This window comes from Acanthochromis polyacanthus, chromosome 21 (assembly GCF_021347895.1).
Source record: "Acanthochromis polyacanthus isolate Apoly-LR-REF ecotype Palm Island chromosome 21, KAUST_Apoly_ChrSc, whole genome shotgun sequence".
Lineage (NCBI taxonomy): Eukaryota > Metazoa > Chordata > Actinopteri > Pomacentridae > Acanthochromis > Acanthochromis polyacanthus.
Genome location: NC_067133.1, coordinates 15367648 through 15384740, shown reverse-complemented (window position 1 = coordinate 15384740; position 17093 = coordinate 15367648). Strand labels below are relative to the sequence as shown.

Sequence of the window (17093 nt, the reverse complement as noted above, 5' to 3'; positions counted from 1 at the left end):
GGGGATCCCGGACAGCTGAACTGAGGGAGGCAGGAGAAAACAAGGTCAGAAATTATGGCAGGAACTCAAAAACAGATCGTATAGAGGGCTAGAGAGCAAACCGAACTGCATGGTTCTTGTTCAATACTCTGGCAGGGAGTGGAAGGCTGAGCCGGTACTTATTGTAGAGGTGAGTCGTTAGCATGATGATTGTCAGCTGCCCGGGAGCCGTGGAGGTGGTTGATTGCCTGAGTGGAGTCAGCTGAGAAGCTAGACTCCACTCAGGCACCGAGCTGCAAGGGAAGAGACAGGGCAGAGGAGCAGATGGGAGACAGGCAGGACAGGCAGGGCAGAGGAGCGGATGGGAGACAGGCAGGACAGGCAGGGCAGAGGAGCGGATGGGAGACAGGCAGGACAGGCAGGGCAGAGGAGCGGATGGGAGACAGGCAGGACAGGCAGGGCAGAGGAGCAGATGGGAGACAGGCAGGACAGGCAGGGCAGAGGAGCGGATGGGAGACAGGCAGGACAGGCAGGGCAGAGGAGCGGATGGGAGACAGGCAGGACAGGCAGGGCAGAGGAGCGGATGGGAGACAGGCAGGGCAGAGGAACAGGAGAGGGGGAGAGAAGCATGAACGGGAGGAAACAGATGGGAAAAGGGGTATTTGGGGATGTCAGGTGGGAAGGACGGGGGTGAGGAGGGAGCCCTGACACCCACAACCACAATTCTGGAGCTCTCTGTCTTAGGTTTACCTGGATTTTTGTTTGACCTTATTCTCACATTCACAAGAAGCTAATTATTTTTATATGCCTTTTAAGATTTTTAAATTAAAGCTAGTTCTATCCATGTATGCTATATTTTCTTGACCACAGGTGTTCCAAGCATTGAAACTAGTATGCCCATTGATAACTGCTCCCCTCCCTCCTGATGTCACGCTGAGATTCCTCATGTTGACTTTTTGCCTCAACAATAGGCCTGACTTTGTCCTATGACTGACCCTGGATACACAGGAACAAACAGAAGAAGAATACTTTGACAGTTCAACAAATTCATCCTGTGATGCCTCATCCGTACTTTTGTTTTGTTCTGTTTATATAAGCAGCTTTACGGTTTAAAAGAGTTTTCTCACATTGAGCTGAAGGCAAACAGTGATGGCACCTCTAACGGCCCTAATTTTTCTCACTTTACTCAGTAAGTTATGACATATAATTTGCTTTAGAAATATTTCAAAGCTAGTGTTGGGTCTGCTTCTGAGGTTTCTGATGATATTTCTGCTGATAATTCTGTCTATAAAGATGCTTTCTCCTTCCCAGCAGGTGTTTCCAGCAGTGGGAATACAGACTGCTCATATCATAGTCTACTCCGTCACTTAAACCTAACTGGATCAAGTAATGTCCAAAGTATTATGCGACCTGTAAAAAACTGGACCACTTGCACCTTTGTTCAACTGGACATCATTTTGTTTGGTATTTTGGACGTGGTAAGTGTCTTTTCTTTTTCTTTTGTGAATGAATCTGAAGTATTTTTGCACATTTTTGTTGACCACATTCATTTGGGTAATTTAATACAATTGAAATTACAAGTTTAAATTTATCTGACAGCTGGTCAATAGTTGCTTTGATTTAAATACAAAACTCACACCTGCAGTTGGCTGTTTATTACCAGTTCAAACTAATACTGCACTCCTGCAATAAACTGTACTTGTATAGACAGTCATTTCTATTAGTTTGTGTAGTCTATTTATTTCAGTGAGGGGAGGATAAGTTGCACAAATGCCTCTCTGTGTAATAGACTACATTTCAGTGGCACCACAAACTACATCCGTCAACCAAACTGTCCAGCAGAATCGACAGTTTCAACAACAACTAAACATTATAACCTTCATGAATTAAAGATTTATCGCTGGACTGTTGCATTAGGCTGCAATAGCGTTAGCCAGGTGCACCGTATAAAGTGCTAAATGAGTGTATCAGCCACCAATAAAATCTGATGTTTATTAGCTACAAGGTCCTGCAGACCCACACAAGTAATTTCAGGTGTTATGGCTGATTAGACCTGTGCTGTTTGACGCTGTGCAAACCATTTCTAGGGTTTATATGAGGTCACTACCGAGTTAAAGGAGCAATAAAGTCAAACTATGTTAAGATACCTGCGGGCATAGACTGTAACAGCAGCTCAGATCACTTCCTCTTAAGCCAGCTACCACTAGAATACTGTTTACGATTAAACACAAGAGAAGTAGTCAAAAACAATAAAAGAAATTTATAGTGATGCTTTGGATTACAACCTGTAATTGGCCCACAGTTGGAGTGTAAATTTGTGCATTCATGGTACGCTTGAACAATACATACCAATACACACATTGTCAGTACAAGGGAACAACACCAAAATGGGAAACTCCTGAGCTGTTCCGTTTTTCCAGGGTATAAAATGACAATTACCGTAGGAAGTTTGTAAACGATTGGAAAATGAAGCCTGCAGCAGTTTAGACACTTACTGTGATTTTGTTCAAAAATGAACATAATCTACTTACCAGTAATAGAAAGCTACATTTGTCACTAAAACAAAAAAGATTAGCAAAATACATGTAGTTCCATTTACAGGCTTAGGGTACTTATTGAATTAAAACTGCTTTTATTTTGGCACTTGGAAAAGGCTTTGAAGGACTGCTATTTACTTTACCAGTAAACTCTGGTGGATGTTCATGTCTCGCTCGTGTGACTCTCACTGTAATCTGTAAAATTTTAACCTGCAAAACTGGGTTAGTCCATAAATAACACTTATACGCCTGTCTGAGAATCTTAAAGTTTTGCTCTTCCTCATAATCGGGTCAGAAAACACATAAAATATGCTCCCACATTTTTATGAGTGCATCCTGGTTAAAGAAGTAGCAATTGTTCCATTAACTTCATAGTTTATATTCATTAGTACATACTCTCATTCTGCAAATCCAATGTCAATACAACAAGTGAATTTAATAACAAGAAAAGCAATCGGAGAGTGCAGTACTCCACCAGCATTGTAGAATGTGGCCATTTAATATAAAGACATGGAAAAAATGATTAGACCACCCTTGTTTTCTTCTATTTCTTGTTCATTTTATTGGCTGGTACCACTAAAGGTATGTTACCTGAAGAATACAATGAACACAACAAAAATGCAGCTGATTCCATAAGACTTTAGGTCCTACTTGACATGCTTAAACTTAATTGTATTCCCAGGGTACATAAGAGGCCATTTTATGCCATAAGCAGCACTGCACATGCAAAGGTCTAGAGTGGTTTCCTGCTTATATTGAAGCGTGACTAGGAACTTATCAGCTCTCACATAATGTCTAAAACAAAAGAATTATGTGAAGTCACAAAGGCAGCCATCTTGGCACTGCTGGAAATTGGCATGAGTGAGAGGCAGGTAGCAAAAAAAACTGAAGATCTCCAAGACAGCCATTCATTGCACCAAGAAAGAACAAGACGAACATGGTACCACCAAACTGCTAGCTGGTTGCAGCAAGAAACGTCCTTCTACTCCACGGGATGACCGTGCACTCATCTGTTCCTGTGTCAGAAATCATCGTCAGGGACCTCCAAGGAGCTTAAAAATGAGTGGAAACTGTGGAGAAATATGACTTGTTTGGCAAGGACAGTTGGAAAACGACTTCTTGAAGCTGGTCTGAAGTCACACAGGGTACGGACGAAGCCCTTCATCAACGAAAGGCAGAGGAAAGCCTGGCTACTCTTTGCTGGAGATCACAAGGATTAGAGTGTTGATGATTAGATTCTCTTCAGTGATGAATCCAGTTTTCAGTTGATGCCCACTCCAGCCAACTTACTGGTTAGGAGGAAGCCTGGAGAAGCTACAAACCAGACCGTCTTGCCCCTACAGTAAAACATGGAGGTGGATCAGTGATGATCTGGGGTTGTTTCAGTATGGATGGAACAGGGCAAATGCGATTATGTGAAGGGCGAATGAACCAGGTCATGTACAGGGCTACTCTTGAAAAAAGTCTTCTTCCATCAGCTGGAAAACTCTTTCCTGCCTCCAGTGACCGGATTTTCCAACAAGACAATGCCCCTTACCACACGGCAAGGTCAGTTAAAGCCTGGATGGAGAACCAGAACATTGGAACCATGCCTTGGCCTGCTCAATCACCAGATATAAATCCAATTGAAAACCTGTGTAAACTCGTCAATCACAAAATGGAGAACCACAAGCCCAAAAATAAAGCCAATTAGTTTGAATTTGTGCAACAGGAATGGGCTACTGTGACAGCAGAACAATGTCAGAAGCTGGTGGAGAGCATGCCAAGACGCATGGCTGCAGTCATCAGAAATAATAGTTATGCAGTCAAGTACTAACTCCTGTGTGTATCATGTGACTAAAACAGATAGAAAACATGGAATGCCTAAAAGCACTGTTTTTGGCAGTACAATGCCATAGCTATTGATGTAAGAACTGAAATGATTTTAGTCATTATCAAGAAAACCATGGGAAATGACCAGATATCAGCTCTTTAATTAAGCTCCCCCACAATTTAATCAGTTGTTCCTTGTATCATTTTCGACGGATAAGTCCTCAGTGGTGGATTTGTAGTAGGATCAATCATGTGATCGTCAGCAGGCAGCTGGCGTAGTGTTCCCTTGTCATAGTTACAGTGATGCTGTGCTGCTATCTCGCAATGATACAGAAATCTTTAACAAATCCGTGGATCCAGACTATAAGCCTCATCTCTGCCAGAATCTAATCAGTTGGTCTTTGTGTCATTTCTGACCTTCCCAGAGTAATTTCACTGTTTCATGTTGCGGAGTGTAACTTAAAGTGTTATCTCATGTATTTGATATGGACCTCCTTCAAAACGCATTTAAATCTAAATATATATAAAATAAAAATATATTCTTTTGGGACCTTTGGAGCTCAATAGTTTAACAGTGAAAGAATAAACTAAACTATTGATACTTACAGTGTATTGAACTAAAGATTCCGAGTCTTAAGGATGTATTTATTTCCTTTAATTGTTTTTCTGAATTTTCCTCAACAGTTACCACCACAAATTAAAATATATTCACTACTATTGTAATGGGGCATTATGGAGGCAGGTATCTCAAACTCTGGTAAAATAAACTCAAATGTATCTGCATTGATCTTTAGGTATAAGTGAGGAAACATGTCTTTTTTGTAATTTGGCTGAATACTTACCACGCTGCTGGTGCTTCTCTGCAGGATGAGAAGTCTCAAACTGTCACAAATCACCTCTGGGTTAGCATGGTAAGACTGGCCCATTAAAACCAGAATTCTTATCTTATTCATGCTCCATGAATAACATGAACATTCACCAACCAGGATCATAACTTTTTTTCTTTTCCTTTTCCCAGTATTGGACAAATGAATTCCTAACTTGGAATCCTTCAGACTTTTGTGGGATAAACCAGCTGACCATTCCAAGATCGCTGATTTGGATTCCAGATGTAATCATCCGAGAGGAGTATGTACCATTCATGAGACAAGTGTAACTATGAAATGATGCACAAGATGTACAGAAAGGTTACATTCGATTGCACATACGTTAAAAACGGGTCAGTATCCAAAAAAAAACTTTGCAGATGTTTTGGCAACAGTTTTTTTATTCACTTTGTTTTAATCTGGTCTGTGGATTAAAAACCTCCTCAAGCTGGCAGTGAAGCTAAAAGCCTGACAGATAACTTAACCAAGACCAGACTGGCTCATGTAAACTTCTTTAAACCTGCATCATGCAACTGAATATTTTATATGCAACATACACTACCAGTCAAAGGTTTGGACACACCTTCTCATTTAATGTTTTTTCTTTATTTTTTTTAAACTCTTTACTCTGTAGATTCTCTTTGGAGGCATCCAAACTATGAATGAACACATGGACTTATGTAGTAAACAGAAAAATGTGAAAAAAAACCAAACATGTTTTATATTTTAGATTCTTCAAAGCAGCCATCCTTTGATTTGATGACAGCTTTGCAAACCCTTCTCTCAGTGGGCTTCATGAGGTCGTCACCTGAAATGGTTTTCACTTCACAGGTTTGCCTTTTCAAGGTTCATTTGAGGGATTTCTTGCCTTCTTAATAGGGTCAGGACTATCATTTGTATTGTGCTGAAGTCAAGTTGGTCCACAGTTGTCAGCCCTAATGGACAACTGTTAGAATCCATATTATGGCAAGAACCAATCAGCTAAGTAAAGAGAAACGACACTCCATCATTACTTTAAGAACTGAAGGTCAGTCAGTCTGGAAAATTACAAAAACTTTGAATGCATCCCCAAGTGCGGTCACAAAAACCATTCGACTGGCTCACATGAGGACCGTACCTGGAAAGGAAGTCAAGAGTCACCTCTGCTGCTGAGGATAAGTTCGTCTGAGTCACCAGCCTCTCAAATCGCACTTTTTTATTTATTACCTAATTCCATATGTGTTCATTCATAGTTTTGTTGCCTTCAGTGACAATCTACAATGTAGATAGTTATGAAAATAAAGAAAAACCAGTAAATGAGAAGGTGTACTGTTATTGTTTTTATTAAAAATTATTTCACCCTTGTTTTTATGGCTTCAACCTCTATTTTCTTTGATTTCACTTGTTCATTTTTGGTGCTATTTGTTATTTTACTAGGTGCTATTGCATTTCGTTTGCAAATATATGATCATGTTTAACTCTATTTGTCCACTTTCGCTCCTCTGGTATTTTTCTTTCAGTTTGTATTATTATTATTATTATTATTATTGTTATTATATTTATTTTTCTTTACACACATTTCATTGCTAAATATATAAGGTTGTTGCAATTAGTATGGACAAAGGGTATCAAATAAAATATCAGCCCAAAAATGAACATTGCCAGGCAGGTAATGCTTATTAGTTATTGATAAAATGTTTATATCTCTATGACTGTTTTTTTGGTGAGGACGATCCCTTCACAGAAAAATAATCGTGTCGTCTTTTGTCTCCTCAGTGCTTCTGACACTGGGACTGTTATTAAAGGTCCACTTCTCACCCTGAATTCCAGCGGTTGGGTGTTTTCAAAGGTCCAGCAGCGGCTTACTTACACTTGCCAACTCAATCTCGTAAAGTTCCCTTTTGATACCCAAAGTTGTAACATCACATTCACACCCATGAACTCGGACGGTAAATTGCATCAGAACAACTGCAGCTTGACGTCTTTTTATGGTCTGAATTGTTTCAGAACAACTGATCTTTAACACTATTTTATTTTCTGCATAGTACATACTATGAAGCTAGGAACATTAAAGAATGACACGGCCCTCACTGCACTCTCTGAGATGGTCATGATCACAAAGGGAGAGTGGTCACTCCAAAACATGGAAGTCATCCGGGACATGACCGACGCCATGAATGGAACCAAAAGCTACCTCATATACACGGTTAGAACATATTTGTATTCCAACAACAGTTCTTTCTTTGATCTCCAGCTCTGCCCATCTTTAATTAATCAGAGTCTTTTCACAGATCACACTGGAGAGGAAACCACTGCTTTATGTAGTCAACTTTATCATCCCCCTGTCCTATTTGCTGGTGCTGGACCTGGCTTCCTTCTTCATCAGTCAGTCCAGCGGTGAAAAGCTGAGCTTCAAAGTGACGATCCTCCTCTCCATCTCCGTCCTACTGCTGATTCTTCAGGACATGCTGCCCTCCACTGAAGATTCCCTGCCGTGGATTGGTGAGCAGCCACACAGGCCTCGCGCATCGGACAGTTGAGCAGCTTCTGCAATATCACCTTTAATGTCTTTATTCCAGCTATCTACTGTGTTGCAATCTTCGCCCTGGTGGGGATCAGCGTCCTGGAGGCCATGCTGGTGAGCTTCTTAACTGAGCTCGGTCATCACTGTGGTAAAGAGGCTGAAGGATCTGAAAATGCCAGAGAAGATGTTCAGCTGAAGGAAGACTTTCACAAAGGTGCGATTTTGACCCGTTTATTTTTCATAAATTTGTTGTCGGAAACAGATGAAAAGCAAAAGATGCACATTATTTGTTCGACACAAGTAAGACCACAGTGGAAGTAAACAGCTACATCTATCTAATGATGCAGGTTTTTGGATGCTGGAAATGTTTGATTTACATCTTTAAAAGAAACTCAGACCTTTTTGATTTTAAAAATGGCCCCTAAAGCGAAGTGCATCAGCGTAGGAAGCAACATGCAAAAGCAGACCAGTAATAATCTTGAAAGCATCAATCACATCCACAGTTGATTCCTATCAATTTTTCCTTCTGTATGGGCATGATTAACAATTTTGGATACAATTTGCAATAATATATCCAAGTTTTTGATGATAATACCAACACAATGTGATTTTTTTGTACATTGAACAACCTTATTCACCCTTTTCAGAATTTAACATACATGTGATGATGTTTCATGCTGAGCAGAAACAAGCTTAAGAAGAGTGAAGAGAGCAGTGCTGGAAAGTAACTAAATACATTCAATAATGCAATAATAATAATAATACATTTTATTTGTCTAGATACCTTTTATTTTCTGGGCACTCAAAGACCTCTTGCAGGTAAAAGGGAAATAATAAAAACAAATAAAGAGCAAGTACAAAAGCATAAAACAGTTAAACATTGAAAGCGATCAGGAAGAGGTGAGTTTTTATGAGGGATTTTGGGATGAGGGGATGAATAATGTAACTACTTTTTTCAATACAACATTGAGTTAAAGATTAAACAGAAGATGTTTTGGAGAAGGGCGTCTTCCAAAAAGCAGTTTTTTTTTCACTGGGCTTCTCATATGGTTTCATTTCAGTAAATGTTCTAATGATTCAATAGCTCGCCAACAAGCAAACATTTAAGAAAAATCCTAAAACTGAAAACAGATTTTTGTGTCAGAACTTTGCTTTTTCTCCTTTTTCTTCTCCTATTATTCATGTGGGGAGCAGTCAGATTTACTTCCTGTATAAAAAACTAGATATAAAGTAGTTAAAGTAGTTCCACCTGGAGCAGCAGCAACAGTAACATGCTGCTGACACACTGATGCTTCAGAATTAATCATCTAATAGTGTAACAGTCAGAGGGCCCAAACCAATACTTTGACTTAAATTCTGTATTTTGTTGCTTTGTACTTAAACAGGATTTTTTATGCAGAACATTCACTTGTAGTGGAGTGCATTTACATTACTCTGTTAGTAAGTTGAAGGCACTAAGGGTCAGAAGACAGCCCAGTATTCTGACTGTATCTGTCTTTCTAGCTGCTAAATTTTCCACTAACTAACTCTGTCTGTTTGGTGCTGATCAGGTAGTGCACAGGGGGATTCTCTGAAAGCAGCCTCTGCTGTAAAAGCGATCTTCCCTGTTTCCCATTCAGAGCCTTCTGGAGATGAAAGAGGCCAGATGACACCAGAGAACACCTACTTGCCTTTGAATTGGCCAGTTGCCCGTGACCTGCTGAAAGGAATCCTGGTTGAAGTGAAGGCAGCTCGATTACAAGCTGGAAATAAGGACAAAGAAAAGACAGAGCGAGGATGCTGCAAAAGTCTGGCTCTGACCGTCGACTATGTGTTCTTTATCCTATATTTTATCACTGTGGTCTTCTTTCTGATGACTGTTTATGTCAGCTGGATTGTAGGACCATAAAATGTGACGGATGTGATCAGATGCTGTGTGCTTAATCAACGAGTGCATGCTCTTAGATTTGAATGTGATAAACTTTTGATAATAAATTATCACCTGGGCAGTGAAGGAACGACCACACTGCTTTTTTTAACCTCATATTAATTAGCTCATCGACATTTCTGCCCTTTATTCAGTATAGAACAGATCTTACTCATATCTGCAGACGTAAACTAATAATCTCCTTACACTTTATTGCATGAGAATAATAAACAGGTTTAAATGCTGAGTCTGACGTGGAAATGAATGGGGAAATTTTCTGGTTAAAAATTAAGTTTGGAAACAAGAATATTTGATTGTGTTTTAAACATGTCATATACTTTATCTAAATGGAAGTTATATAATGACAAAAAGGAGAGATCATACTACATATAGGGAGGAAAAATATTGGTTTGATATCCCACTAATTTGTGAATAATTAAATTAATTTGTCAAATTTAGATCATATTTCTTTTGTTAATCATGACACATCATTTACCACTCGGCAAGTGTTTTATTCAAATGTTGTGGCTCTGCACCTTTTATTGAGGAACACAAGTTTTCGACTGCACTTACACAACAACTTATGTCCAGATCTGCAGGAGAGGAAACGTTTGAAAGCTGCACTGAATGTCTGAGAGATTTAATGCATGATACTGAAATATATTTTGTCACCGGGGGCCTGAATTTTCTGTTTTTCTTTACATAAATGGAAACGTTTCCACCATGGGTGGATGCAGAAAAGGTACAAATTGTTGCCAAAAATTCGACAGGATGCAGAAAATGAAATGAAGATAAGAAACATGATGGGGGTCCCACAAATTATAAATAAAATCCTCAGTACTGATACTTTTGATCAGGGTTTGGAATACAATGCGTATTTCCATTGTCCTCCACAAACACACTTCCTGAAGGGCTCCGGTTAGTTTTGGTTTGTTTGTTTTAGCCAGTTGTGCACTTTGTTTTGTGCACAACTGGCAAAATCAAATTCTTCACTATATTCAGATTAATATAAATTTGATTTTAGAGATTGATTTTAGTGTAAAAAAAAATGCTTGTATTGAAAATCAGATACTTTTTGGACCCAGGACTTCCAGTAATAAGTGGGACTGTCATCAGTTTTTCATCTTTACAGACTCTTAATCCTCCCCTTACTCCCTAGTTTTTTTCCCCCTTGTGCTACTGCAGTAAATAATGTGTTTAATAGGCAACATTTCCCCTAACTTACAGCGTCTTCCTCTGTGAGAGAGTCTTTATTGCTGACCCTAACAGGTATGTCTGTCATATGACATGCGCACGTGTCATATGACTTTCTACACAGACGCTCATTTTTAATAATCCTGACAGCACGGAAGGGCGGGTGGAAACGAATCTGGAAGTAAATACTGGCTAATTTAACCACCTTGTAGTCGTAAAATGTAGGTTAGACTATCAGAATTATTACTAAGCATGGTGTCTGAAGTGTTGGAATAACTGTGATGCCCAAAACATACGATGTGATTGAACCTCATGATTTAAACCTGCACAAACAACCGACCGAACAACCCAACTACCTGCGTTGTCAAGTATAATATAATAATAATGAATACAATCGTTGTGCTCTTCATAATAAAAGCTTTATTGTGTGAACAAATATAGGACAGATTTTATTTTGAAAGGGAACACCGGTAGTGAGGGTTCATGTTGCAGGTAGCTTACCATGGGTTGTTCAATGTGGAAGCAGGTCAGCGGTTGGGCTGAATTTACTGCTGAAGGTAGCTGAGTGTTTGTGTCTTGCTAACCCGTGGGGATGTGTTTAAGGCTTTCTATTTCCTCCGACGTCCTTCCAGCTATCTAGCAGCAGCACGGCCCATGTTGGCTAGCTGTCAGCGGGGAGCATTTATTCAGCTAGCTAGTGAGGACTGGACCCAGCTTGGAGCATCCTGCTAGCCTAGCAGCTAAGTTAGCAGCAGAGCCTGGACGAAAGAAGGTAGGTGAGAGTGGTGTTTACTTTCGTCTCCAGTAATGACACCACTGTCGGTAGCACGAAATCCTGACAAAGTTAACATTTTATTACTATTTAATATAAACTAAACTTTATCCATTTGTAATAGCTGTGACAATCAGACGGTCCACTCCCAGCGGCGTTGCCAGCATGGGAATTTCAGCTAATTGAGATCAATGACTACCAGAATAGCGAGCAGAGATACAGTTTCAAACTCTGCTAGGACTCAAAGCCAAGACTGTTGTTAAATACGGTCTCTGGCATTGGAATATACAGTAGTTACTGGAAGACGTTCAACAAAGACCGCATTTTTATAAAAATAAGTAGTGGAATGGGTAAGATGCTTTACTAAACTACAAGTACCAATAGAGGAGTGTTAAAATACGCCATTACAAGTGAAAGTCCTGCAAGAAAAATCCTACTCAAGAACAAGTACATAGAAACAAAATGTAGTTAAAGCATTATAGTAAATTGCTGGCTGATATAATTTTATATGACTTTATTAGGTTATGAATAGTGAAGTATTAATGTGACAGCAGCATGTTATACTTGCAGCAGGTGAAGCTACTTTACATTAATTTATTAGCTATTTTATATGAAAAATTATAAGAAGACGACACTCATTTGTTTTCTTTCGTTTTTTTGGTGAGATATTGTATCTTTGGAACATATGTTGAAAGTAAACCATGTAAGACATTTAGAGGGAAAATTCACTATTGAATGGAGCTGTTAACAGCACATAGACATCTGAAATGTTTGACCATGCATTGCTGTTCCTAAGACAACAAAAGGGTTGGAAACCACTGTTTGTATCTTTAACAAGGTACTGTATATTTTAAGGGTAATCCTCTGTGTTAAACTTAATTTTGATGAAGCTGTCCTATAAATGTAGTGGAGTAAAAAGTACAAACTTTCTCTCTGAAATGTAGTGGACTGGATGTGTAACATATAATAAAATGGAAATTCCTAAGTAAAGTGCAAGTACTTTAAAATTGTACTTGGGTAGAGTACTTGAGGTACATTCCACAACTGGAAATATGTACACCATATTCATGCCAAATCAAAAAATTGTTCTTCAGTTTTTAGCCTGTGGGTCTTTTGTTTTTTACTGTGTTGAAATAAATATTAAATTGCATAATATGAGATCAGCGTTCTCAACTTAAGAAAGAACCGAGCAAGTGTGTTGATTCATTATTCTTATATTATTTACACTCTCTTTGGGAACACATAAATTGTGATCATGCTGTTAAAGCAAATTTGAGTTTGAAGAAGATAAGATAACTGACTTCTGCTGCTTCACCTGGCTGGTTTTTTGTCTCTTCAGTTGCAGACCAGAGTCACCAACCATGGCAGGTGGAATTACAGACACCGGGGAACCCTACTCTGCCTTTGTGAGTATCCTCCAGATTACTGTGACTTTTGGTTCATTTATCATTTAAGGTTAGACACATGTCTAACCCCCTTGTATCTGGGTGAGCTGTAAAAGCAAAATGCGCCTGACTGGAATTGTGCTGTTCTTCTTTTTTGACTTGCAGATGCTTTAATGTTTAATTCATTGATTGTATTTAACTATTTACTTATCTTAAGCAGTCTGAGCCACTTGAAATGACTGCTCAAAGGTCAAGACTTTGCAAAGTAAGAACAGAGAAGGCATATTTCTGTGAAATTTTCTCAACAGAATGAGTAAGGGTTTTAGAAAGGAATATGCATATAAAAGTGTGGTGACAGCTAAAGAGGAAGCTTAAATGCTTACACATTCCCTCCTAGTTTTTTTTACACACACAATGCCTCTTTATGGTCTTAACAACTCATTTAGTAACTCTCTGACTTTGCTGACTTCAGCATGACTTTGCCACAAAGACTCAGTTCTGCTTGTCAAATGTTTTTTTCCAGGAAGCTGGAGCTTTGAATCTTTAAAGCACTTTGCTACCCGATAGGCTAAGTGCTGCCCAATTAGCCCAGTTGTCTCTCCTGACAACAGTTGATTCCACCCTGCAGTGGATCTTTATCTGTCTTGGTGCTGAGGAGCACCTAATGCTGTAGTGCTTCACTATTTGAACATGAGTACATTAAATGAACCATTAGTAATAGATGATTGATCCCCGAAGAGAAATCATGTAGCAAAATTTAAAGGTTGTGGGGGACAGTATGAAATTTAGGAAAGAAGAAGATGAAATAATGTTATAGTTCAGTACTGACTATTCACCTCCGTCGTTTCCTCTCCAGGTGGGGCTGGTGTATATGTTCAACCTGATTGTGGGAACAGGAGCTCTGACGATGCCCAAAGCCTTCGCTACAGCTGGCTGGGTGGTCAGCTTAGCGCTCATCTCCTTTTTAGGATTTATGAGGTGAGTTTTTGTTCTTCCTTCTCTCTCTGTCTGACATCCAACAGCCAGGATGAAGTAAACAGGGATTTCTTTGTTAGGCTGAGATTTTCGACCAAATGTGGTTCTTTTATTGCTTATTCTTTCTCAGTATCGAAACAGCACAATGTCATTTTTTTTTTAACAAGATGTTTGCTCCCCCCTAAATTCAGTAATTCAGTTTTTAATTACATATCACATACAAGTCCAATCACGGTGGTGCTCTCTAGTAAACAAATTTGTGGCTTTGAGTAGTTTCAGTATAATTAAAAAATGATAAATTGATGCAGAAAGCATGGATATACACTACTGTTCAAAAGTTTGGGGTCACCCAGGCAGCTTCATGTTTTCCATGAAAACTCACACCCTTTCATTCATGTGCTCACGTAACTGCACAAAGGTTTTCTAATCATCAATGAGCCTTTCAACACCATTAGCTAACACAATGTAGCATTAGAACACAGGAGTGATGGTTGCTGGAAATGTTCCTCTGTACCTCTATGGAGATATTCCATTAAAAATCAGCTGTTTTCAGCTAGAATAGTCATTTACCACATTAGCAATACCTAGACTGTAGTTATGATTAATGTCATTTTCATTGAAAAACTGCTTTTCCAGGTGGCAGATTTCATGACACCTTATTCTTACAGGAAAGTTTGTGGATCCACCGGTCGTTGAATCAGACTGTTTCCATATTGATGTTGCACTGGCCAAACACTGACAACACCTGCTAGCAGATCATACTTTCTTTTCATTTAAACCATCTTGCTGGTCTGTTAATTATCCTCTCCTTTGGTCTCCCCTCTCCGGACACCAGCTACATGACCACCACTTTTGTGATCGAGGCGATGGCAGCGGCCAACGCTCAACTGCGCTGGAAGAGGAGAGAGCAGGAGGAGGTGAGATAATAAACTCTCAGAAGGAGCTCTATATGTAAATATCTTTATTAGGAGGTTGGCTGAATGGAGCGGAAGAATATGCCAGGCAAAACCAAATATTTAAGAAGTAAATGTTCCTCCCTGTCTGGCAAAGATTTTGTAGTACGACGTTTCCTCTCTGTAAGACAAAAATGTGAAACCAATATGTGTTTAAATTAAGCTTGGGGTTGTTAATGTGCTTACAGGTCTTGTTCTGACAAGCTGCAGGCTGATGCATGTTAATACCAGAATAAACTTCCTCTTTTAACAGTGACAGACCTGCTAAATACTGTCACAATCAACAAAAAGCCATACTGTGAATGTTTTTTTTTAGCTTGCTGCAGATTGATTGATTTGTAGTATGACATATTTTATGTAAATTTGAAACAATTATCAGCTCATTATATTGAGTTTTGCCTAATTTTCAACCATTGCCATCAGCTGGGTGTTTCATATTTCATCCTCTGCACTAAGTCTGTGTCCATTATTTTATTTACTTTGGGATATAGATTCGCAATAACTCCACAGCAACTTCAAGAAGTACACACGTGGACAAAATTGTTGGTACCCCTCAGTTAAAGAAGGAAAAACCCACAATTCTCACTGAAATCACTTGAAACTCACAAAAGTAACAATAAATAAAAATGTATTGAAAATTAAAGAATCAAAAACAGCCATTACTTTTGAATTGTTGATTAACATAATTATTTAAAAAAACAAACTAATGAAACAGGCCTGGACAAAAATGATGGTACCTCTATAAAAGATTGAAAACTATTTGACCAGAGTGACATGATTAACTCAGGTGTGTCATTTAATTGACATCACAGGTGTTTCCAAACTCATAATCAGTCAGTCTGCCTATTTAAAGGGAGACAAGTAGTCACCCTGCTGTTTGGTGAAAAGGTGTGTACCACACTGAACATGGACAACAGAAAGCGAAGGAGAGAATTGTCCCAGGACATCCGAAAAAAAATTATAGACAAACATCTTAAAGGTAAAGGCTATAAGACCATCTCTAAACAGCTTGAAGTTCCTGTGACAACAGTGGCTCATATTATTCAGAAGTTCAAGACCCACGGGACAGTAGCCAACCTCCCTGGACGTGGCCGCAAGAGGAAAATTGATGACAAATTGAAGAGACGGATCGTTGGAATTGTATCCAAAGAGCCCAGAGCAACCTCCAAAGAAATTAAAGGTGAACTCCAAGGCCAAGGTACATCAGTGTCAGATCGCACCATTCGTCGTTGTTTGAGCCAAAGTGGACTTCATGGGAGACGACCAAGAAGGACACCACTGCTGAAAAAAACTCATAAAAAAGCGAGACTGGAATTTGCAAAAATGCATGTTGACAAGCCACAAAGCTTCTGGGAGAATGTCCTTTGGACAGATGAGACCAAACTGGGGCTTTTTGGTAAGGCACATCAACTCTATGTTCATAGACTCAAAAACCAAGCATACGAAGAAAAGAACACTGTCCCTACGGTGAAACATGGAGGAGGCTCAGTAATGTTTTGGGGCTGCTTTGCTGCATCTGGCACAGGGTGTCTTGAAAGTGTGCAAGGTACGATGAAATCTGAAGACTATCAAGGCATTCTGGAGAGAAATGTGCTGCCTAGTGTCAGAAAGCTTGGTCTCAGTCGCAGGTCATGGGTCTTCCAACAGGACAACGATCCAAAACACACAGCCAAAAACACCCGAGAATGGCTGAGAGAAAAGCGTTGGACTATTCTAAAGTGGCCTTCTATGAGCCCAGATCTGAATCCCATTGAACATATGTGGAAGGAGCTGAAACATGCCATTTGGAGAAGACACCCATCAAACCTGAGACAACTGGAGCTGTTTGCTCATGAGGAGTGGGCCAAAATACCTGTTGACAGCTGCAGAACGCTCATTGACAAATACAGAAATCGTTTAATTGCAGTGATTGCCTCAAAAGGTTGTGCAACAAAATATTAAGTTATGGGTACCATCATTTTTGTCCAGCCCTATTTCATGAGTTTGTTTTTTTAAATAATTATGTTAATCAACAATTCAAAAGTGATGGCTGATTTTGATTATTTAATTTTCAATAAATTTGTATTTATTGTTACTTTTGTGAGTTTCAAGTGATTTCAGTGAGAATTGTGGGTTTTTCCTTCTTTAACTGAGGGGTACCAACAATTTTGTCCACGTGTGTATCTCATTCTGAATATATTTAGGCTTACACATGGCTAAATAGGAGACTAC

General features: G+C 39.3%; 2 protein-coding genes across 2 annotated transcripts in view; both read left to right on the top strand.

Moving 5' to 3' along the window:
• The first annotated feature begins 1382 nt into the window (after positions 1 to 1382).
• LOC110961588 (5-hydroxytryptamine receptor 3A-like) lies at positions 1383 to 9944 on the top strand. Its single transcript, XM_051941473.1, has 8 exons — positions 1383 to 1457; positions 5195 to 5239; positions 5347 to 5456; positions 6950 to 7122; positions 7219 to 7379; positions 7465 to 7675; positions 7753 to 7911; positions 9317 to 9944. Exons 1-8 carry the CDS (start codon positions 1383 to 1385, stop codon positions 9583 to 9585), a joined length of 1203 nt encoding a protein of 400 aa, XP_051797433.1. The 3' UTR covers positions 9586 to 9944.
• Positions 9945 to 11278: 1334 nt separating this feature from the next.
• Positions 11279 to 17093, top strand: part of tmem104 (transmembrane protein 104) — a 72077-nt gene continuing 66262 nt past the window's right edge. The window contains exons 1-4 of the mRNA XM_022209277.2: positions 11279 to 11569; positions 12909 to 12975; positions 13811 to 13932; positions 14765 to 14846. Of these exons, the coding sequence (XP_022064969.1) occupies positions 12931 to 12975; positions 13811 to 13932; positions 14765 to 14846 (249 nt within the window). The 5' untranslated portion in view covers positions 11279 to 11569; positions 12909 to 12930. The remainder of the gene's footprint in view (positions 11570 to 12908; positions 12976 to 13810; positions 13933 to 14764; positions 14847 to 17093) is intronic.